The following is a 24,412-nucleotide window of genomic DNA, read 5'->3' as shown; positions in this document are numbered from 1 at the left end:
CACTGTCACAATATAGCTTTCTGCCTGCTTAGTATAATGCTGCTACAGTGTAGCTTATTGTTTGTTTGGCAAGCTGTTGTTTGCAGCATAAATTAATGGCTACCTGGTGTATTGCTGTCACAGAGTGGCTTACTGGCCTCTTGGCCCATCGCTGTCACAATGCAGCCTGTAATACTGATGTCATAATGTAGCTTAGTGGCTGCTTGGTGCACTGCTGCCACAGTGTAGCTCACTGGCTGTTTGCTGAACTGCTTCCACAGTACAGCTTATTGGCTGGTTAGTGCATGCTGTCACACCATAGCTTACTGGCAAGTTGGTGCACTATTGTCACAGTATAACTTGCTGGCTGCTTGATCCACTGCTATCACAGTGTAGCAGTTGGCTACCTGGCACACTGCTGTCACAATGCAGGTTACTGTCTGTTTGGTGCACTCCTGCCATTGTAGCTTACTGGCTACTTGTTGCCCTGCTCTCACAGTATAGCTTACTGGGTGCTTGGTGCACTGCTGTTATAACCTAGCTTACAGGCTGCGTGGCACCTTGCTGTCAATGTGTTGCTTACTCGCTGCTTGATACGTTGCTGTCACTGTGGAATTTATGGGTTGCTTGGTAAATTGCTTCACAGCGTAGTTAGTGTACTGGCAGTTTCACACACTTGTGGCACAGCTCAGCTCACTGACCACTTGCTGCACTACTGTAACAGTATAGCCTGCTGACCACTTGATGTACTGCTGTTATAGTGTAAAACATTAATGTGAATCTGTGTCATGGCTGTATGTGTTAACTGTGCCACAAATGAGAAGCTGCTGGACACTGTGACTGCTATGTCAAGATAGACAGCAGCGGTGTTTTTGCAGTGGGAGTGGGGAAGTTGGTACACAATTACAAAAAATGTGTCAGTTGCAATGGTGATTATGTTGAAAAATATTCGTTACATATATGCAGTGCCTTTATGTAATTCTGTATTGCTTCTTGCTCCTCTACTAATTTGCAGCATTCTCAGAATTTAAAATGAGATACTTCTGCATACAAAAACACTAAGAATATTATAACAGCGAAGTGGTTTGTGGAGTAGTAGGCAATATGGGTGCTGGTGCATTTTGTTAGTTCTGGTATGCACTCAGGGGCATACCTACTGTTCTCCTTTGATTGACAGATCATCAGCCTATTGTTCTGCTAAAAGGATCCTTCCTTTTGATTGACAGGTCCTTAACCTATTGTCCCTCTCCACCACCTCCCCCACACCATACGCCTCAGGAAACCTCCAACCCATCCCCTCCCCCTCACTGATACAGGTACACTTTAAGGTCTGAGTGATTCAAATAGCCTCCTCTCACTGTTATCAATTTGATTCACTACTGAATTAAATTAATCAATTAATTAACCTCTCCCCTCTGGTACCACCCCTCACCTGGCCCCCTCCCCTCTTCTACCGGGAAATTGGCGGCTCTTTGGTGGAGAGGAAGGAGCTCATGACAGGAAATTCAAGGGCATATTGTTTATTTATAAAACATTCTGTTTACAGGGGTTCAATTTCTCTTGCTCATCATTCTCTTCTTTTTGGGAAGATGCACGTCTTGTGAGAAGTAATTAAATGGATTGCCTTTCTTTTTATTCTGATTGCACAAGGAATACTGTCATGAAACACACATCATACGTAATTACACAGTTAAAAATTTTTCCATCATGAAGCATGCACCGCCCGCCATCCCCTGTCAACAGGATATAGAGAATGCCACCGCACATGCTTCCAGTAGTTGGGGTGCATCAGAAGGCCCTACAAAGTGATGACATGACTGTCAGCTGTCAAGCTATTTGCAGGCGTCTGTTTGGGTCCCACAACCATGAGGTGGCAGCATCCCTTTCATACTTGGCACCAGAGAAATTCCCGTCGAAACACATGTTTACCTAGCCACTATGGCTGATGCATAGCCTTTGTGTTAGCGGTAAAGCGAGATCTCACAGCGACTCCCCTCACAGGTGCAGCTAGAAGGTTGTCAGTATTATACTGATTAGAGTGCTGCAACGCTCAATGTTTGACCGGTCACGGCTCGCCTGTTGAAGTGGGGACCGAGCCGCTCGTGTCCGGCCCCATACGACTCGGCTCGGTCGCGTACTCGCCCCATGTCTGTTGTCCGGATTCCGGACCCGCGGATAACCGAGCATGACCGGTCACCGCTGATGTCTCACCTCACCTCACCTCGCCCCGGCTCTCTGCACTCTACTGTACAAATAAAACGCCTCTCTGTCTCTGTCTCTCTCTCTCTCTCTCTCTCTCTCTCTCTCTCACTCACACACACACACACACACACACACACACACACACACACACACACACACACACAATGTATTTGTCTCTCTCTCTCTTTTAATACAAAAGTAACGTTTCCAAGACCGCGTACTTGACACAGCTAAATTCATATAGCTCTTGGAAAGTAAAATGATATTTCAATACAACTGCGGATACAAGACGAGTCTCATTTCCAGTTCCCGTAATCTAGAAGACAACCATCATCATAAAGAAAGCATACAAAGAACATTAAACATTTACAGACGTAACTTGTCATACTTTTCATTTGTTTGTAACAGAAACAAAATTATAGTTATTGTTGATCACCAGTAAATCACTAACGCGTTCCGGATTTAATTGGCGTGGCCATATTTTAGTAACATGCCGGCTTTACTAAAGCATCTTTCACTAGGTGCGCTTGTTGCTAGGATACATAAAATACGTCTTGCAACTGCAGCCAGGCCTGGCAGATCTGTTTCATGTCTGCTCCACCACTTCAAGATGCCATCATCATCATCTCCGGGGTGCAATAAAACGCAGAGATCTACTTCATCTGCTGCGGATGATCTGTTGTTCCTCCATTCCTTGAAACGATATCTCTTTCTGGCTCGTGATGACAAAGTACTTGAAGGATCTATGATAATAAACAAAAGAAACAAGTAATACAGAACTGATGTGGAAATCATCGAAACGTTCCCGTAAAAACGAGGTGTTTTACGTACATTGGCACCCTGGTCGGAGACAAAAACAAAACCGTGCGACATGTCAGGCGAAATGTCCCAGTCTGCCATCCTATCTTCAATTTCTTTCATAATATTTATCCCGTCCTCTTAACGTCCGGGAATTTTGTTGTAAATGAAACATTGTTCACAAGAGACCAGTCTGTGTTAATGTACTGTGTTGTAAGCGTCAAATAGTGCAACTGATTACGCGAATCAGTCTACATATGAACTCTCGTAGCACATGTTTTATTAATAACTTCCGCAATAACAGAAGGGACTATGCTGTTTCTTATTGCATCAGCTTGTTCTTTGACATGTCTGCTTATAGTAGAGGGATGTGGCATGACATCTGCCACGTTAACTTTCCCATAATGCGCACCTAGATGTATTAATTCTTGGCCTAGTTCTCTGAAACCTTCACCGGAAACAGCATTAAAAGGACTGATATCTTTAGCACATATTGCAAGACACTTTGCTGTAGTACTATTTTTTATTATTGCCGGTATCCCTCAAGGAGCTGTATCTTTGTGAGGTTTCTTGCAACTATGTTTCTTTAGATGAGTGGTTCCCAACTCGAAACACAATAATGTTGAGCAGTTTATGCTTGATACGTACCCAGTAGATGCAGTGTTTTCGTCTACAACCAACAGAAATGTACTCCATACTTGACTTTTTAGACCTTCCCGTTTGTTCAGTGTGTAAGCATTGGTTTCAATCTTACGTCTTACTGCACTGGCTTCCTCGCGCAGCATGATTACAGAGAGAGACACACACCACAAATGAGAAGTTTGTACTGGCTGCAGTCTCACACGGATAATGAAATGAAATGTCGTGTGGCTAGGGCCTCCCGTCGGGTAGACCGTTCGCCTGGTGCAGGTCTCAGGTCTTTCGATTTGACGCCACTTCGGCACGGATAATGACACTATAATGTGTTTGAAGTTACGTGCTACGTATCCGGTCACGGCTTCTATGCTCGGTCACTACAACTAGTGCGGGCAGCCTATCCAGTTAGGGTGAGCTCGCCCCACCTCTTATTTTGTGCTCGCCTACTCGGTCATGCAGGACTCTAATACTGATGTCTCATGTGTATGTAAATAACAGCCGAGTCCCCCTCTGAACACACTATAGAAATCTCTTGCAATGCTTCCCAGAATAGCACAGGATCCATTCTTCCTAGCGATCCTAAATGGACAGCCCATCGCAAATGCGAGGCACCTCTGGCCTCGCACTTGTTTATGTAGCCATGGTGTGTACCTGGGAGTCCAGTGGTGGCCTAATTGCAGAGCGAGATGTTTCCATGGCGACTCACCTGTGCAGGTGCAGCTAAAAGGGTTGTCAATGTCATACTGACATCTCATGTCTATGTAAATAAGAGCCAAGTCTCCCTCTCGGAAATGTTGCAGAAATAGTTAACGATCGCTTTTATTGGTGTAGGAGCTATCGTGATGTCTGCATGGAAATTCTTGCCCTAACAGGACCTGTTTACGAAAATAGTCCAGAATAACACCGACTTCATTCTTCCTGATGGCCCTAATGAGGCATCCCGTGCTACCCCTTCCTGGAAATCGTGACGTCCTGCTTTCAACATATGTTATTACAGTAGGTGTAACCATTATTGTGAGCTGCGATCTGTTAATAACCACTACGTAAGAGCCGTAGACCAGTTCTAACGAATGGAGTTTTCTGTGTACTTGGGACGCAAGAAAATCCTAACGGAAAACTTTTAATGGTACTAGGAGCAACCCAGATTTTTATTACGCATTTATGGGCCTCTTCAAACCTGTCACTGACAGAGATTGCTAGGCTGTTTCTCACAGAGGTTTCAGAGTACTGGCCTGCAGAACAGACAGTGTGTGGTGAATGTCTACACCGAAGACAGAGGTCTGTTGCACCTACCTGCAAGAAGGTCTCCCTGGAGAGAGTGTACATCTTGCCGACCCTTATCTCGAGCAGGCGAGCTGACCTCACCATGAACACGGACAGCGACCGCTTGAAGCGGGCATCGGCGTCCGGCCAGGCGCAGCTGAACGCCGAATTCACCAGCCGTTCACTCTGCAACACGGGGTGCATTTCGAGAATCAGTATGTTATGAAGATTCTTTTCTCCTGGAAATTCCATTAATGGTTTGAGTCGTGACTGAATTTACAACAAACTCTTAACAGAAACTGACCAGCAAACGACGGATAAACCTGTGGGTTGTTCATAACCAAAGGAGCCTGAATCTGCCATCGACTGATTGCTTATTAAGTCCTACTAGACACGTCCTTTGTTTGCGGCCTTGTGCGGCCATTACATGTCGCTCTTGGGGAGGTTTGTTGTGTTATACTCTGTCCCAGTTACCCAGTAGTGTTACCATATGACCCGTAGGGCCACCAGTTTTTGAAACCTTTCCCCGAACCCACTCCCCACCATTCAGTTTTGGAATCTTTTACAAAACCAGCTGCCTTTAGTATAAAATAAAAATATATTTTTTATTTATCATTTCAATGTATTTTGAATCCTGGCTCGTGCAACAGTCATCCAGGAAATTTATTACACTTTTAGCACCTGTTTTGTAAATGTATTTTGTTATGATTTGTTTGATCTCTAGTGGGTCTTTGTTTAACTCAGCTTAAAGTTTACAACACCTCTTCTCTTTACTCTTTGTTTTCTCTTTACTTTTATAAAGATGCGATAAACAAGAGAAGCTTCACAGTAATATTTTCAGTGGATCTACATTTTCTGGAGTCTGGGGCGAGTAGTGTGTTATAATATACACAGTATATCGTTATAGGGATCATGATGCCAAAAGATAACTATAAGTGGAAGTTAAAGTTTGTTACAAAACTGAATTTCCTTTTGCTGTGCCAGGTTACAACAAAATGGTTCAAATGGCTCTGAGCACTATGGGACTTAACATCTGTCGTTACCAGCTCCCTAGAACTTTGAACTACTTAAACCTAACTAACCTAAGGATATCACACACATCCATACCTGAGGCAGGATTCGAACCTGCGACCGAAGCAGTCGCGCGGTTCCGGACTGAGCGCCTAGAACCGCTCGGCCAACACGACCTGCAGGGTAAAACAGACATAGAAACAGAACACACGTTAGGGGAGGATGGTACTAGGAGCTCAGGTGGGTGTACGGGATGTTTCTCCTACATGTAAAATGAGAAATCCCATGATTCAGGGGAAAAAATGGATTTTATTCCCAAGAACTACCTCTAAGGCAGGGCTTCCCAACCTTTTCAGCTGGCGGACCCCTTCTTCAGTCGAAAATTCATGGCGAACCCCTAGTCAGTCAAGAGGACAGTAACTTCAAATTTCAGAGCTAAACCCATGGGAACTGAAAGCTTCTTAATGCAGGTGCCATGTTCCCAATGACCCCCCCCCCCTCCACCCCTCCGAAGTATCAATAGTCTTTGGTTTAGAGATGAATGAAAACAACTTTAAATTAACGATCCAATTTAAATTGCCACTGTATCCAGACACTTACTAGTGGATTTACTCCCTTTGTTCAACACACTATAGCCTGATTAAAATTACTTGGTAATTGAAATTTCACACGATGGAGCTTTCTTCCTCCAAGAGCAATCAACGTCACGACCAAACTTTTCGCTGTTGACAAGCTGTTGCTTATGGTCTGTTCATTTCCACTATTTGGCTACTGTTGTGTAAGGAGCATGCATATTTCGTAACAGTCGTGTGTGTGTGTGTGTGTGTGTGTGTGTGTGTGGTTTTTCGTGAAATATGAAGAAAAATGTTCAAATGTATGTAAAGTCTTCCTTTGGTAGTCCTCCCTCCTCATTCATTCCAACTGGAAACTTCCTTGTGAGGGCATGGAGAAACTGCAGCCTTCTTCAATGATCCTGACTTCAGCCACCGATCCATGTTAGAAGTAATAAACTGGTCAAAAATCCACGTATGAAATAAGTAGTGCACTGACAAGGCAAGTTTAAAATTTAATGATGCCTGGGGCCGCATACGTGCCAGCGAGCGCTGTGATTGGTCGACAAAGCTCGCTCCGCGCATGTGTAAAAGGTTTTAGCGTATCTAGCGCCGTGGGCCAGCGCACAAACGACCCCTGTATTGTTGCTAAACAGTCGATCAGAGAAGCCGCATTCTCCGGCACTAAACTGTGTATACGTTCTCACTTAGGAACCGCAAAGGCTGCTTGGGGATACGACCTGAAGTAAAAGTACACATGTTTTTCACACGAAAAAAAAATAGTGATGAATTTGATTTTCACATTTTTATTCAATAATTTTACTCATTATTTTACACGATTTGGTGAAAGATGGCCGCGGACCCCCTAGAAAGAGCCGGCGGACTCCTAAGGGGTCCGCGGACCACAGGTTGGGAAGCCCTGCTCTAAGGGATACAATATTCGTGAAAACTGTCTACAGCCGCGGAGTGAACCGCACATAGCACGGTAAGAGCATTTCACCTTCAATAGGAAGGACTGGTGGACATGTCCATAGAGCAAGGAACCTGGCCGCTACCTCGCCGACCCTCTTGCGTTCCTCACATGACGGCACCCGGTCCTCCCACTGGCGGTTTGTGGCAGAAGATTGGCGTCTCTCACTCAGTAATACCGTGGTGGCGTCCCTAGCTCAACGTAACAGCGCCTGGGAGCCACCCTCAAGTACTGTGGAATAATTTACGTAACTGCTCGCACCACTGCCTTATTTGAACCCTCGAAAAGAGCCAGAGTGGCAAGCAACGAAAATCTGTGTTACTTTTGAAAGGTGTTATTATTGTTATTGATGACTCTGTAGTCTTTGATGAAATAAGTGCTTTAAGATTATAGTACATGACGAACTCTGCAAATTTGGTAGGGAAAACTCTTGTTGATAAATAGTAGCAATACATGAGTGGTAGAATTGATCGCAATAAGAAAGAAGGTTGTATACATGGAAGAACCCTGGAGATACTAGACGGTTTCAGATAGACTATATAATGGTAAGACAGAGATTTAGGAACCAGATTTTAAATTGTAAGACATTTCCAGGGGCAGATGTGGACTCTGACCACAATCTGTTGGTTATGAACTGTAGATTAAAACTGAAGAAACTGCAAAAAGGTGGGAATTTAAGGAGATGGGACCTTGATAAACTGAAAGAACTAGAGTTTGACAGAGCACTGAAAGTCCTAAGTCGAATCATGGCCCCGGGACTTGACAACATTCCATTAGAACTATTGACAGCCTTGGGAGAGCCAGTCCTGACAAAACTCTACCATCTGGTGAGCAAGATGTATGAGACAGGCGAAATTCCCTCAGACTTCAAGAAGAATATAATAATTCCAATCCCAAAGAAAGCAGGTGTTGACAGATGTGAAAATTACCGAACTATTAGTTTAATAAGTCACAGCTGCAAAATACTAACGCGAATTCTTTACAGACGAATGGAAAAACTGGTAGATGCCGACCTTGGAGAAGATCAGTTTGGATTACATAGAAATGTTGGAACACGTGAGGCAGTACTGACGCTATGACTTACCTTAGAAGAAAGATTAAGGAAAGGCAAACCTACGTTTCTAGTATTTGTAGACTTAGATAAAGCTTTTGACAATGTTGACTGGAATACTCATTCCCAAATTCTGAAGGTGGCAGGGGTAAAATACAGGGAGCGAAAGGCTATTTACAATTTGTACAGAAAGCAGATGGCAGTTATAAGAGCCGAGGGACATGAAAGGGAAGCAGTGGTTGGGAAGGGAGTGAGACGGGGTTGTAGGCTCTCCCCGATGCTATTCAATCTGTATATTGAGCAAGCAGTAAAGGAAACAAAAGAAAAGTACGGAGTAGGTATTAAAATCCATGGAGAGGAAATAAAAACTTTGAGGTTTGCCAATGACATTGTAATTCTGTCAGAGACAGCAAAGGACTTGGAAGAGCAGTTGAACGGAATGGACAGTGTATTCAAAGGAGGGTATAAGATGAACATTAACAAAAGCAAAACGAGGATAATGCAATGTAGTCGAATTAACTCGGGTAATGCTGAGGGAATTAGATTAGGAAATGAGACACTGAAAGTAGTAAAGGAGTTTTGCTATTTGGGGAGCAAAATAACTGATGATGGTCGAAGTAGAGAGGATATAAAATGTAGACCGTCAATGGCAAGGAAAGAGTTTCTGAAGAAGAGAAATTTCTTAACATTGAGCATAGATTTAAGTGTCAGGAAGTCGTTTCTGAAAGTATTTGTATGGAGCGTAGCCATGTATGGAAGTGAAACGTGGACGATAACTAGTTTGGACAAGAAGAGAATAGAAGCTTTCGAAATGTGGTGCTACAGAAGAATGCTGAAGATTGTATGGGTAGATCATATAACTAATGAGGATTGGGGAGAGGAGAAGTTTGTGGCACAACTTGACTAGAAGAAGGGATCGGTTGGTAGGACATGTTCTGAGGCATCAAGGGATCACCAATTTAGTACTGGAGGGCAGCATGGAGGGTAAAAATCGTAGAGGGAGACCAAGAGATGAATACACTAAGCAGATTCAGAAGGATGTAGGCTGCAGTAGTTACTGGGAGATGAAGAAGCTTGCACAGGATAGAGTAGCATGGAGAGGTGCATCAAACCAGTCTCAGGACTGAAGACCACAACAACAACAAATTGCATAAAGTGGTGCAATAGTATTTTGCCATACCTGCACATAATGCAGCTGTGTAGAGGATCTTGTGTCTGCTAAATGTTCAGTGGACGGATGAGTGGACTAACATCAATGTTGAAAATGTATAGTTGTTGATTGTTATGTACAACATGAAAAATAAACATGTGTTCAACAATATGACAGAAATACTTTTATAAAAGATTTCATAAAATAGGTCCAAGGAAATGGAACATATGTGAAATAAATCACATTATCTGAGTTCCCCCTGAATTTGAACATTAAAATGTGGTAATCCTAGTGTAAGTGATTAAAACCGCAGAGATGTGTCGAACATATAGACCATGCAATCCCACTATTGTGTCATTGTGAATATAAGTATGGTTGGCGAAGTATCCAATGAAGTGTTACTATTGTTATTGATGACTCTGTAGTCTTTGATGAAGTAAGTGCTTTAAGATCATAGTACGTGACAAACTCGGCAAATTTTGTAGGGAAAAGTGTCGTTGAGAAATAGTAGCAATACATTGTCTTCGCGACATTCCTTCTAAGAATTAGCCATATACAAACACAGTTTATTCATCACAACATACTATTTGTTCATGACGTCTTGATAGAGTAATTGTTTGGGTAATGGGAACGGGGCAAGCAAGTTCCACTCGCCGAAGTGCAACACATAGACAGTCATTGTGGTGGATGTGTGAGGTGGGGGGGGGGGGGGGGAGCGAGGGTTGTACTTTCCTCATGCAGTGCTGGTACTACATGTAAGCTTACTGCGTCGGACTGGCGCAGCACGGTATCACAGTGGCTACAGTATGCACACATAACATATTTTTTGGGTGTTAGCAGCAGCCAAAAACAACCACTGGTAGTCTGAAGTCGACCGCCTTCTACCGACTTCAGTGATCCAGAATTAGGCAGCATGGCCTTACAGGCACATGGCTCATCCGAGTAGGCTGTACTTTTCTGCTGTGTGCAAGAGAGAGTGCGAATAAATTTCGTATAGCTTGGCAAAACTTGCCCAAGGTGACCAATGCTGGCTGACCTAATGACACAGCCCAATGAGCACTGTCCTTGGCCACATGGGCATCACACGCTTGCTCCCACTTGTGCACAAGCTGAGAATTTGCAGTGTGTGCATGCATTTCCCCCATCACTACACATTGTGTTTCCTTCCTATTTCTGCTCAGTGCAGTTAACACCATCAACTATAACGAACTTGTCAGTTCATTTGCTCGAGTTACTAGCAAAAGCCTACACATACGTAACTTGGTTGAAATATATTTGTCAGTGGGATTTACCCATAGACTGAATGCTATCATTATTTCACCAGCTATTCATTCACGCAACTTTAAGAGTCGCTCAGCTAACTCAGTAACCTTCAACGACATTCAGTGTTCGACAATCACTTTAATTTTTGTTATGCGTAAATGTAATGTATCATGTTGTACTGTCTGCAGATTAATTAAATAAAAACTTCAGTATCAGTGAACATGTAATAAGACAAGAAAAAAAGATACTCCATGTTCAGTCACTAAGGGCATCAGCATGTAAAAGTTCCCCAAATCGAAGAAACTTACTGTTCATAGAGAGCGCATTTATATTTACGTAACATCAGATATTACAGAAATTATTTCTGTCAATTTCATAAGAAAGGCTCACAAACTTTTAGAAAACGCGAAGGTGAAAAGAAATTGGATACACCAGCGAGTGAATGCTCTACTCTCTGATTCATTATGGGACATCTCTACTAACTACTGTTCACTGAAGCCATTTTATGTTACAGTTTTCTAAAAGCTATTAGCGCCGAAATGTTAAAACTTGACATTTAATTGTAGCAAGTTCTAACCAGAAAGACGCCTTCTTCATGAATCTCCAATGTGTGCTTGTCTTAAAATAGCTTGCTCTCATAACACAATCAAACAATGGAAAATCCAGGATGAAATATAACAATACCAGAGAAGGACACTTGCTACTCACCATATAGCGGAGGTGCTGAGTCGCGGTAGGCACAATAAAAAGATTCACACAATTAAAGCTTTCGGCCATTAGGGCCTTTGTCAGCAGTAGACACACATACACACACGCACACACAAATGCAACTTGCACACATGTCTGAGGTCTCAGAGAGCTGAGACCACAATGCAAACAGCAGCATCAGTGCATGATGGGAGTGGCGACTGGGTGGGGGTAGGGAGGAGGCTGGGGCGGGTAGGGGGAGGGATAGTATGGTGGGAGTGGCGGACAGTCAAGTGTTTCAGTTTAGATGGAGGGCAGGAGAGAAGGTGAGAAGGTGTGGAGTGGAAAGGAGAGAAATAAAAGAAATTAAAAGACTGTGTGTGGTGGTGAACTGACGGCTGTATATTGATGGAATAGGAACAGGGAGGGGGCTGGATGGGTGAGGACAGTGACTAATGAAGGTTGAGGCCAGGAGGGTTACGGGAACGCAGGATGTATTGCAGGGAAAGTTCCCACCTGCGCAATTCAGAAAAGCTGGTGTTGGTGGGAAGGGTCCATATGGCACAGGCTGTGAAGCAGTCATTAAGATGAGGGATATCATGTTTGGCAGCGTGTTCAGCAACAGGGTGGGCCACTTGTTTCTTGGCCACAGCTTGTCAGTGGCCGTTCATGCAGACAGACAGCTTGTTGGTTGACATGCCTACATAGAATGCAGCACAGAGGTTGCAGCTTAGCTTGTGAATCACATGACTGGTTTCATAGTTAGCCCTGCCTTTGATGGGATAGGTGATGTTAGTGACTGGACTGGAGTAGCTGGTGGTAGGAGGATGTATGGGACAGGTCTTGCATCTAGGTCTATTACAGGGGTATGAGCCATGAGGTAAGGGATTGGGAACAGGGGTTGTGTAAGGATGGATGAGTAAATTGTGTAGGTTCAGTGGATGGCGGAATACCATGGTAAGAGGGGTGGGAAGGATAGTGGGCAGGACATTTCTCATTTCAGGGCACGACGAGAAGTAATCGAAACCCTGGCGGAGAATGTAATTCAGTTGCTCCAGTCCCAAATGGTACTGAGTTACAAGGGGAATGCTCCTCTGTGGCCTGACTGTGAGACTTTGGGAGGTGGTGGGAGACTGGAAAGATAAGACTTGGGAGATCTGGTTTTGTACAAGGATGGGAGGATAATTACGATCAGTGAAGGCTTCAGTGAGACCCTCAGTATATTTTGAGAGCGACTGCTGGTCACTGCAGATGCGACGACCACGGGTGGCTAGGCTGTACGGGAGGGACTTCTTGGTATGGAATGGGTGGCAGCTGTCGAAGTGGAGGTATTGCTGGTGGCTTGGTATGGAATGGGTGGCAGCTGTCGAAGTGGAGGTATTGCTGGTGGTTAGTAGGTTTGATATGGATGGAGGTACTGATGTAGCCATCTCTGAGGTGAAGGTCAACATCTAGGAAGATGGCTTGTTGGGTTAAGTAGGACCAGGTGAAGCAAGTGGGAGAGAAGTTGTTAAGGTTCTGGAGGAATGTGAATAAGGTGTCCTCACCTTCAATCCAGATAGCAAAGATGTCATCAATGAATCTGAACCAGGTGAGGGGTTTAGGATTCTGGGCTTTTAAGAAGGATTCCTCTAGATGGCCCATGAATAGGTTAGCATAGGATGGTGCCATGTGGGTGCCCATAGGCGAACCGTGAATTTGTTTGTTGGTAATGCCTTCAAAGGAGAAGTAATTGTGGATGAGGATATAGTTGGTCATGGAAACTGGGAAGGATGTTATCGGTTTGGAATCCATAGGGCGTCTGGAAAGGTAATGTTCGACAGCAGTAAGGCCATGGGCATTAGGAATGTTAGTGTACAGGGAGGTGGCATCAATAGCGATGAGCAGGGCACCGTGTGGTAAAGGGACAGGAACTGTTCAGTCGAGGAAATGGTTGGTATCCTTTATATAGGAGGATAGGTTCCAGGCAATAGGTTGAAGGTGTTGGTCTATGAGAGCAGAGATTCTCTCAGTGGGGGCACAGTAACCAGCCACAATGGGGTGTCCTGGGTGGTTGCGTTTATGGACTTTAGGAAGCATGTAGAAGGTGGAAGTGTAGGGACTGGTAGGGGTAAGTAGAGAGATGGACTCTTGGGAGAGGTTCTGGGATAGGCCTAAAGATTTGAGTAGTGACTGGAGATCCTGCTGGATTACTGGAATGGGGTCACTGTGGCATGGTTTGTAGGTGGAAGTATCTGACAACTGACGGAGTCCCTCTGCCACGTAATCTGCATCTATCTACATCTACATCTACATTTATACTCCGCAAGATACCCAACGGTGTGTGGCGGAGGGCACTTTGCGTGCCACTGTCATTACCTCCCTTTCCTGTTCCAGTCGCGCATGGTTCGCGGGAAGAACGACTGCCGGAAAGCCTCCGTGCGCGCTCGAATCTCTCTAATTTTACATTCGTGAATACCCCGGGAGGTATAAGTAAGGGGAAACAATATATTCGATACCACATCCAGAAACGCACCCTCTCGAAACCTGGACGGCAAGCTACATGCGATGAAGAGCGCCTCTCTTGCAGAGTCTGCCACTTGAGTTTGCTAAACATCTCCGTAACGCTATCATGCTTACCAAATAACCCTGTGACGAAACTCGTCGCTCTTCTTTGGATCTTCTCTATCTCCTCTGTCGACCCGACCTGGTACGGATCCCACACTGATGAGCAATACTCAAGTATAGGCTGAACGAGTGTTTTGTAAGCCACCTACTTTTTTGATGGACTACATTTTCTAAGGATTCTCTCAGTGAATCTCAACCTGGCACCCGCCTTACCAACAATTAATTTTATATGATCATTGCACTTCAATTCGTTCCGTACGCGTACTCCCAGATATTTTACAGAAGTAACTGCTACCAGTGTTTGTTCTGCTGTCATGTAATCCTACAATAAACAATCTTTCTTTCTATGTATTCGCAATACATTACATTTGTCTATGTTAAGGGTCAGTTGCCACTCCCTGCACCAAGTGCCTAACCGCTGCAGATCTTCCTGCATTTCGCTGCAATTTTCTAATGCTGCAACTTCTCTGTATACTACAGCACATTCCGTGAAAAGCCGCATGGACCTTCCGACACTATCTGTTAGGTCATTTATATATATTGTGAAAAGCAATGTCCCATAACACTCCCCTGTGGCACACCAGAGGTTACTTTAACGTCTGTAGACGTCTCTCCATTGAGAACAACATGCTGTGTTCTGTTTGCTAAAAACTCTTCAGTCCCGCCACACAGCTGGTCTGATATTCCATAGGCTCTTAATTTGTTTATCAGGCGACAGTGCGGAACTGTATCGAACGCCTTCCGGAAGTCGAGGAAAATGGCATCTACCTGGGAGCCTGTATCTAATATTTTCTGGGTCTCATGAACAAATAAAGCGAGTTGGGTCTCACACGATCGCTGTTTCTGGAATCCATCTTGATTCCTACAGAGTAGATTCCGGGTTTCCAGAAATGACATGATACGCGAGCGAAAAACATGTTCTAAAATTCTACAACAGATCGATGTTAGAGATATAGGTCTATAATTTTGCGCATCTGCTCGACGTCCCTTCTTGAAGACTGGGACTACCTGTGCTCTTTTCCAATCATTTGGAACCTTCCGTTCCTCTAGAGACTTGCGGTACACGGCTGTTAGAAGGGGGCAAGTTCTTTAGCGTACTCTGTGTAGAATCGAATTGGTATCTCGTCAGGTCCAGTGGACTTCCCTCTGTTGAGTGATTTCAGTTGCTTTTCTATTCCTTGGACACTTATTTAGATGTCAGCCATTTTTTCGTTTGTGCGAGGATTTAGAGAAGGAACTGCAGTGTGGTCTTCCTCTGTGAAACAGCTTTGGAAAACGGTGTTTAGTATTTCAGCTTTACGCGTGTCATCCTCTGTTTCAATGCCATTATCATCCCAGAGTGTCTGGTTAAAAAAAAAAGTGTGTGAAATCTTGTGGGACTTAACTGCTAAGGTCATCAGTCCCTAAGCTTACACACTACTTAACCTAAATTATCCTAAGGACAAACACACACACCCATGCCAGAGGGAGGACTCGAACCTCCGCCGGGACCAGCCGCCCAGAGTGTCTGAATATGCTGTTTTGATCCACTTACTGATTTAACGTAAGGCCAGAAATTCCTAGGATTTTCTGTCAAGTCGGTACATAGAATTTTACTTTCGAATTCACTGAACGCTTCACGGCATAGCCCTCCATAGCCCACATCGTTTAGCTTCTGTTTGTCCGAGAGGTTTTGGCTGCGTTTAAATTTGCAGTGAAGCTCTCTTTGCTCTCGCAGTAGTTTCCTAACTTTGTTGTTGAACCACAGTGGGTTTTTCCCGTCCCTCACAGTTTTACTCAGCACCTACCTGTCTAAAACGCATTTTACGATTGCCTTGAACTTTTTCCTAAACACTCAACATTGTCAGTCTCGGAACAGAAATTTTCATTTTGATCTGTTAGGTAGTCTGAAATCTGCCTCCTATTACTCTTGCCAAACAGGTAAACCTTCCTCCCTTTTTTGTATTCCTATTTACTTCCATATTCAGGGATGCTGCAACAGCCTTATGATCACTGGTTCCCTGTTCTGCGCTTACAGAGTCGAAAAGTTCAGGTCTGTTTGTTATCAGTAGGTCCAAGATGTTATCTCCACGAGTCGGTTCTCTGTTTAATTGCTCGAGGTAATCCTTGCGGTTCAAAACAACAGTGGTGGAGCCTTTGTCAGCAGGTAGGATTATAAGGTGGGGATCAGTTTTTAGATGGTGGACTGCGGTTCTTTTTGCGGATGTAAGGTTAGTTTGCATGTTGAGGGACTTGGGGAACGTTGTTGAGGCAAGGTTCGAGGTTAAGAAATTCTGGAAAGTTAACAGGGGTGGTTTGGAGGCAGTGGGGGTGGATCACGGTTGGATGGAGGAGTGAACTGAGTTAGGCAAGGTTCAATATTGGTCTTTGGTTGAGTCTGATTGGTCGGGTTGGTAGCGAAAAAATGTTTCCACTATAGGGATCTGGAGAAGGAGAGAAGGTCTTTAACTAGTCCTGCACGGTTGAAATTGGAAGTGTGGCAAAAGGTGAGGCCTTTGGAAAGGACTGATATTTCTGTGGGACTAAGGCTTCTGGAGGAAAGGTCCATAACTGTGTTGCGGGTCTGTTTAGGTTCTGGGTTCTGTGTGATGGTGTGAATCTTTTTATTGTGCCTATCGCGACTCAGCATTTACGCTATAAGGTGAGTAGCAACTTTCCTTAATTGGTATTGTTACTCTCATAACACGCGAACTATAACGCAAAAATAGCTGATACAATAATTCTTTAATCACCCATATGACGTTTTTCGTCATTTTATTGCAACAAATAGTACCAATAACGATTCATGATCGAAATTTTTCAATGTGCTGGTGCTTAGAAACAGTATATATTCATAGGGTATAAAGTATAACATAAAACCCAACGAATATGGGTTTCTGCTGAACACGAAAACTGCAATATACCGTCTCGCTTTCTGCTTGTGATGCAGGGAGAGTTCTTGCTTCTTATTGGGTCTATTTTACATGTTACTTACTTCGAGTTTCACGTGACGAAATGGCTCCTCAACGTGAAATAGCAGGAAATGACGTCACCAGACACGTAGAGCGTCACGTCACCGTCTAGCTATCTCGTCCCATGTCACGACGACAGGGCCACTCGATTCGTACCCTTCACTTTAGTGCGAGCGCGCCCGCGTGATGACGAGTCTGCATATAGCCGGTCGTGTGCTGCCACACCGCGTGCAAAGCGAGTGATGGCAAACGAACGCCGCTGACGCGATTTCGCCACGCGGATGCAGTGATCTTTTTGTGAGCCCTCAGCGAGGACGTTGTGAACAAATAGTACACTAGTTGTGATACGAAGCTTTCCTGGCATATATACTGCTTCCAAGGCTCTCGAGTGTAATGTCGATCCAGTCGTTGAAGGTCCACGGTATTTCGAGGAATAACCGTTCCGCCATCGTCAGGTGGTGCTATTGGAATGATTATCTGCTGACTGGTAGCGGTATTTATGCTTGCCGGTCCAAAGTTCGGTCCTCGCCAGCACCGCGCCATTATTGATGCCATCTTCAAGGGCAGTTGATTACATTATTGCATTCTATATTGCTATTGCAGCCGCCCTGTTCTCGCTTTAGCAGATTATGAGCTCTTACACCACACGTGTGGATTGTTCATGACTGGTGCTGTTATCTGTTACTCGTTTACCAAACGACGCAATATCTTGATCTTTTGGACGACTTTTGGAAAAGCGGACCAAGAAACACCTCATGAAGCTCAGGAGCTTCCACAAAGATAGAGGCACATCTGCAGGACGTATTGACTTCCGACCCGGTGATCTGGCTTTGATTCAAGAGAATGGACGATCAAGACACATGTGGGAGAAAGGGAAAATAGAAAGATGTGTACAGGGGAGAGAAAATAAAATAAGGACGATAATGTTGCACACAACAGAAGGACAGCAATAGCATGTCCGGTTTACAAGGTCATCCCCGTGGAGGTTGACCATGGTGGGGAGGATGTTGGGAACTGAAGTCGTCGGGATATTTATATCTCTGATTAGTGATACTCTTTGTGAGACATAACATATTGTGAACGCTTTTGATATATGTACTTTCGGTGACTGTTAAATAAAGTGTTGTGTTAGACTGCAAATCGCTACTTACTGTTGTGATTTACGACATAAGAATCGCTGTCGAAACCCGGGAGATTTCCACGATTGCTGCTGCGATAACACGATTTTTAACGTACTTCACGCGGCAATAACACCAGAGGCTCGCGCCAGACAACAGTCTTCCGACGGACAACCGCCAGCGCACACAGTTAAGTTAGACTACATTATCACGCTACACTTTTTGCAGTGCAATTTTTAAGAGCATTTGATAACATTAATCTGTTCTATAACTGCTATTGCAGCTTCTCAGTTCTCGCTTTAACGGACTGTCAACTCTTGGACTAAACCTACCGATTGTTTATGAATGGTGCTGCCATCTTTTGGTTGTTTACCAAACTAGGCACTATCTTGATCCCCTTAGACAACTGCAATCGCTTCACGATGTCTGACGGAAAACGCTGATAGCAACCACCAGTTACAACGCTTGAAAAGAGTACAGGTGAGAGCAAGAGCTAATATTACACGTATTTTGAAAGAAGTACACAACTTTAATGACATAACTACCATTGAAGATTATGGATATTTCTAAAAATGGTTCAAATGGCTCTGAGCACTATGGGACTTGACATCTGAGGCCATCAGTCCCCTAGAACTTAGAACTACTTAAACCTAACTAACCTAAGGACATCACACACATCCATGCCCGAGGCAGGATTCGAACCTGCGACCGTAACGGTCGCGCGGTTCCGGACTGAAGCGCCTAGAACCGCTCGGCCACACCGGCCGGCGGATATTTCTAGTATCGATTGATAGGGGGATACATCGGCGCCTCGTAAAACGCCCGTAAAGGACTAAGCGGAAAGAGGGGGGGGAGGAAGAATTTCATTCACCATTTATAGCTCGCAAAGTTTTATTCATGTAAACAATTAATTCAGACAACAATTATAATGAAAAATTTTGCCAAATGAGTGGTTACCATACATCTAAATAGGCACAAGTTTTTCCTTGAGGCAATAATTCTGATACAGATACAATCAGTAAAAGCAACATACTAGGATTAAATAACAATTCCCTGAACAGCTTGTCGTTTTAGTGATTATTAGTTACACATCAGACAGCAGTAGCCGATCTACGCTACGCTAATGCAACTTTCATTGCTATGATTCACAGTATAATGATAGTGTATCAAACGGCAGAAGCCAATTTACGTTAATGCAAATTTTATGGGATTATAGTAATGCGATCACAATAAAATGCTTTCGATATTAAGCAGCTCGAAAACTAGACTGGACACAAACTGAACAGTGACAAAAAAGACTAACAGATAATAAAGAATAAATAGAATAAGCAATTTTAAATATGCAAGTCTTTCATCCGAAACACAACTTAGATACAACCTGAAGAGATCAGGCAAAAATTACATATACAGAAATTACCTTTAAGTTTGTGAACCACGGACAGTAGACAACACTTATAAACACACACATCAAATAATGTTTTGCATCACATCGGTTCCGAGAGTTCCGGAACCTATATAGAAAATTAGACTGGAGATCAACATAAACATCATTCCCGCTCTTTTTATTTATCATGAAAACCACACATTGCATGTTGTACCACCATACAGCGACACTTTCAGAGGTGGTGGTCCAGATTGCTGTACACACTGGTACCTGTAATACCCAGTAGGACGTCCTCTTGCATTGATTTACGCCTGTATTCGTCGTGGTATACTATCCATAAGCTCATCAAGGCACTGTTGGTCCAGATTGTCCCACTTATCAAGGGCGATTCGGAGTAGATCCCTCAGAGTGGTTGCTGTGTCACGTCGTCCATAAACAGCCCTTTTCGATCTATCCCAGGTATTTTTGATGGGGTTCAGGTCTGTGGAACATGCTGGCCACTCTAGTCTAGCGATGTCGTTATGCTGAAGGCCCTCTTTATATCACAACAGGTATGACCATGGAGAAGGCCTCTATAACACTTCACTTGCGCAACGACACGTGCAGTACATTTACCAACACATTTTTGATGGCCTTACAGAGATTTGCTAGTAGATATGAATTGCCGCACACCATCTACGCCGGCCGGTGTGGCCGAGCGGTTCTAGGCGCTTCAGTCAGGAACCGTGCGACCCCTACGGCCGCAGGTTCTAATCCTGCCTCGGGCGTGGGTGTGTGTGTTGTCCTTAGGTTAGTTAGGTTCAAGTAGTTCTAAGTTCTAGGGGACTGATGACCTCAGATGTTAAGTCCCATAGTGCTCAGAGACATTTGAACCATTTGAACACCATCTACACCGCCAATGCAAAGACCTTTCATGCCGCTATCAAAGAATTATCGGAACTATGGAACTCGCAAACCACCTCAGAGATCCAAAGCCTCCTCGCCAAAAACGGAATCACTTACACTTTCATTGCACCCTGGGCATCTTCGTGGGGAGGATGGTGGAAGAGGATGGTGGGCACCGTCAAGCGACGCTTACGGAAAGTGTAGGCACGATCAAGTCTAACTGCAGAGTAACTCTATACAATCTTCGTTAGCATTGAAGCTGCAGTGAACTCAAGACCAATCTCTTCAGGAGACGACGCAGAACCTCTGATACCAGCACACTTTCTGGTTGGTGAAGACCTGTTACATGTGTCCACTGGACCACAACCTGCCGTCACACACGATCTAATCAAATAGTTTAAACTACTGCAGAAAGTGGCAGAAGACTTTTGGGAAAGATGGACCAAGGAGTATATCATGTAGCTTAGGAGCTTCCACGAAGTTAGAGGCACATCTGCAAGATGTATTGACTTCCAACCTGGTGATCTGGCTTTTATTCAAGAGGATAGATGACCAAGACACATGTGGAGGAAAGAGAAAATAGAAAGATGTGTCAGGGAAGAGACAATAAAATAAGGACGATAATATTGCACACACCAGAAGCACAGCAGATAGCTGGTCACTCCCCCCCCCCCCCCCCCCCCTCAACCCCTCCACCCCCGCGCAAGAGGTTGATCAGGGTGGGGAGGATGCTGGGAATTGAAGCCATCGGGAAATTTATATCTCTGATCAGTAATACTCATTGTAATACATAACATGTAAACTATTTTAATATATGTACTTTCTGTGACTTTCAAATAAAGTGACTGCAAATCGCTGCTTACTACTGTGACTTTCGACAGTGGTGGTGACGGTGGTGGTGGGGGGAGGGGGGGAGGGGGGCGTGCAGCTGTGGTGATGGGTGGGTGGAGTCTCAGTTGCCTTCCTCCCGCCACCCTGTCGCATCTCGCGTCCAGATGTCGCGTTCTACTTTGATAGAGCTTAGTACTGGCTCGCACGCCTTGTTCAGTTAGTAGCTTGTGTCCCTCTTGACTGAATTGGCAGCCACACAGAATTCAATCGCTTCTTTGAAAATGGAGTCCCAATATTTGTTGGTGGTTTGCCATTTGTTGTATTTCCTTGGTAAACTGGCTGCTTTCATTGGCGGAATTCAGATGTTCCAAGAATTTCTATAGTTTTTTGGGTCCTCGTGGCCAGATGACAAAGGCGTCGTCGACGTAGCGAAAAAAACAAACAGGTTTTTAGTGCTCAGTCCTCGAACTACACCATGAACAAATTTTCCCATGGCTACGCCATCAGTCTGCTCATAGTATTGTCCATTGAAAATCAAATAGGTCGATGTCAGAACGTGTTTATAAAGCTGCATCAGCTCAGGGCTGAACTTCTAGTTGATTAGTTTTACGGACTCTTCCAAGGGGGGTCGACTGAAATGTGAGACGACATCAAAGCTAATCCTAATGTTGGATCTCTGCAGCCTCAGCTCCTTCAGCGACATGCAAAATTCATTTGCTGGTATAGGAGATTTCAATTATCATGCAGACCATCGTATACTTCCTTTGATTGCGAGTGTAGTGTTAAATGCACAGAGGAACTAATTACGCACGATCCCAGTTGAGACAGAATAACTTTGAGCTCTTCTGAAGTTTCCGTACACCACTTCAGCCGAATACAACAACAAACTATTGAACGAGATTGGACCAATTACTTGCTCGGTACTAGTGTAACTGTCCTCTCCTTTGGTTCTAATACCTCATCTACGGAATATGAGCAAAAAATTAGACAAGTTCTGAAGTTTCTTCAACTTTGTGTCCAGGTATAAATCTGTCATGATGAACTTCGTTACCTACCTGGTCGATTATGGTCTGTCCAATTAAGCAGAAGAGCCCAGTCTGGTACGTGTAGATTGCAAACGCACACATCATCTTGAAAGTCTTGTCAAACTGAATTTCATCCTGCAACAGCTGAAATTATCTTTTAGTCTTAAATCTTTCATAAATGTTAAAAAAAAGAAAAAGATTTCCATTAGAATGAAAACTGTGCTGTGGAGAAATTTTACAAATAATTATAGGACAACACTCACACCCATGCGGTTTAGGGCGCCTTGCCACGGTTCGCGCGGGTACTCCAGTCGGAGGGCATGGGTGTGTGTGTTGTCCTTAGTGTAAGTTAGTTTAAGACACTATCGAGTCACATTGTTTCGACGCCTCTTAGATCTCACGTGCGAAGGAGGTGCGGATCCAAGTTGGAGGTCGCGATCATTTTCCTAAAAACATTTACATTTTGACATATATCAGTAAACAAATTTCTGAGTCAGCTTTTGGAGAAAAGTTAGTAAACTCTTTATTATTTCAAAAGTAATCGCCATATCTTTTAATATATTTGTCCCACTACAAAACGGCCAATACCTTAATGGAACCCGCGCGAGGTAGCCGTGCGGTTTAGGGCGCCTTGCCACGGTTGGCGCGGGTACCCCAGTCGGAGGGCATGGGTGTGTGTGTTGTCCTTAGTGTAAGTTAGTTTAAGTTAGATTAAATAGTGTGTAAGCCTAGGGACCGATGACCTTAGCAGTTTGGTCCCATAGGAACTTACCATAAATTTCTTTTTGTTTTCCTTAATGGAAAAACATTTGCTGTTGTGTACGGTACCATGTTTGTATACAGTCGTGCATTTCTTCGTCCGAAGCAAATCGACGGCCGCGAATCTCTTACAGGGCTCTATAAATATGGAAATCGCATGGGAAGTGATCGGGATTGTACGGAGGATGTGTAAGAACTTCTCAGCAAGAAATACAAACATGGTTCCATAGACAACAGCAAAATGTTTTTCCACTAAGGCATTGACCGTCTTACTTCACAGTGTGATAAATGTATCAACAGTCATGCCGATTGCATTTGAAATAATAAACTCTTCACTTACTTTTTTTCAGTCTGTTCCGTTTTCGTATGTCTGCTCTTAAAACTCTTAAATCAAACGCATGAGAATGTACTTCTAAAATTTTTTGTCAAATGATTTTCAAATGATGTTTTTCTCTATATTACAATTCCTTGGAAGTAACGCTAATGCTATGTTATGGGCAATGAGGTCAACAAATTATTGTTATCATATTAAAAATTTCGTATATTTTACTGTAATTTTAATTATTAAAATCCAAGGCACGTTAAAATGGGGTTGAAGCCAAGTTATATTTGGGTTGGGATGTCGGGGAGTAACAAACTGTTCTATTCCTTCCACCCCCACCCCTTCCCAGGAGCGATCATTGTCTCCTCGCCTGGGCCGTAACCCATATTCCATTACGTAATTTGAGTGATGTCAACTGAGTAACAATGGTCACACAGTTAACTAAAGATTGATAATTTTTACTTACGGACCGTCTGACAGCAACTGAATAAAACACAATTTTAGTGCCATACGCGTTTCGCCTTTATTTTCTGCAAGGCATCATCAGTGGCCTGGAATATACATATGACAGCTATTTAATTTACATTTTTGTCACTGTGCCTATAGGTTATAAACAATTCTGGTGGTAGACCCTATTTCCTATTAAGTAGTAATGTTTTGAACTGTACTTACAGGTTGCGTGGACAATTTCTTACATATTACACTCCTGTTGCATTTTTGGTGTTGTTCTTCTTCTTATGAATGTCAATTTGCGGTTGTTTTCCCCACATTCCACAGCACTATGAACTGAACGCTTGCTTCAATGCAATGTTTTGGTTTCTGTTGCCGACTGTCAAATGTTTTTGCCAAAGATAGAATGTTATTGCCAAACTTTCGAGTGTAATTATTAAAGTATCTGTGATCTGTTCGTGTATGCATTTGTGTGTGCGTTTCTGTATGTGTGTGTGTGTGTGTGTGTGTGTGTGTGTG

At 43.8% G+C, this 24,412-nt stretch overlaps 1 protein-coding gene across 1 annotated transcript in view; it reads right to left on the bottom strand.

Annotated features, from left to right (window-relative positions):
- Positions 1-24,412, bottom strand: part of LOC124777349 (odorant receptor Or2-like) — a 43,044-nt gene that overhangs the window by 10,215 nt on the left and 8,417 nt on the right. Inside the window, exons 3-4 of the mRNA XM_047252723.1 lie at positions 22,393-22,506; positions 4,909-5,064 (exon numbers count right to left, since the gene is read on the bottom strand). Of these exons, the coding sequence (XP_047108679.1) occupies positions 4,909-5,064; positions 22,393-22,506 (270 nt within the window). The remainder of the gene's footprint in view (positions 1-4,908; positions 5,065-22,392; positions 22,507-24,412) is intronic.

This window comes from Schistocerca piceifrons, chromosome 1, assembly GCF_021461385.2.
Source record: "Schistocerca piceifrons isolate TAMUIC-IGC-003096 chromosome 1, iqSchPice1.1, whole genome shotgun sequence".
NCBI classification, from domain to species: domain Eukaryota; kingdom Metazoa; phylum Arthropoda; class Insecta; order Orthoptera; family Acrididae; genus Schistocerca; species Schistocerca piceifrons.
Note: the sequence above shows the minus strand (reverse complement) of the source record. Positions and strands in the feature narration are given on the sequence as shown.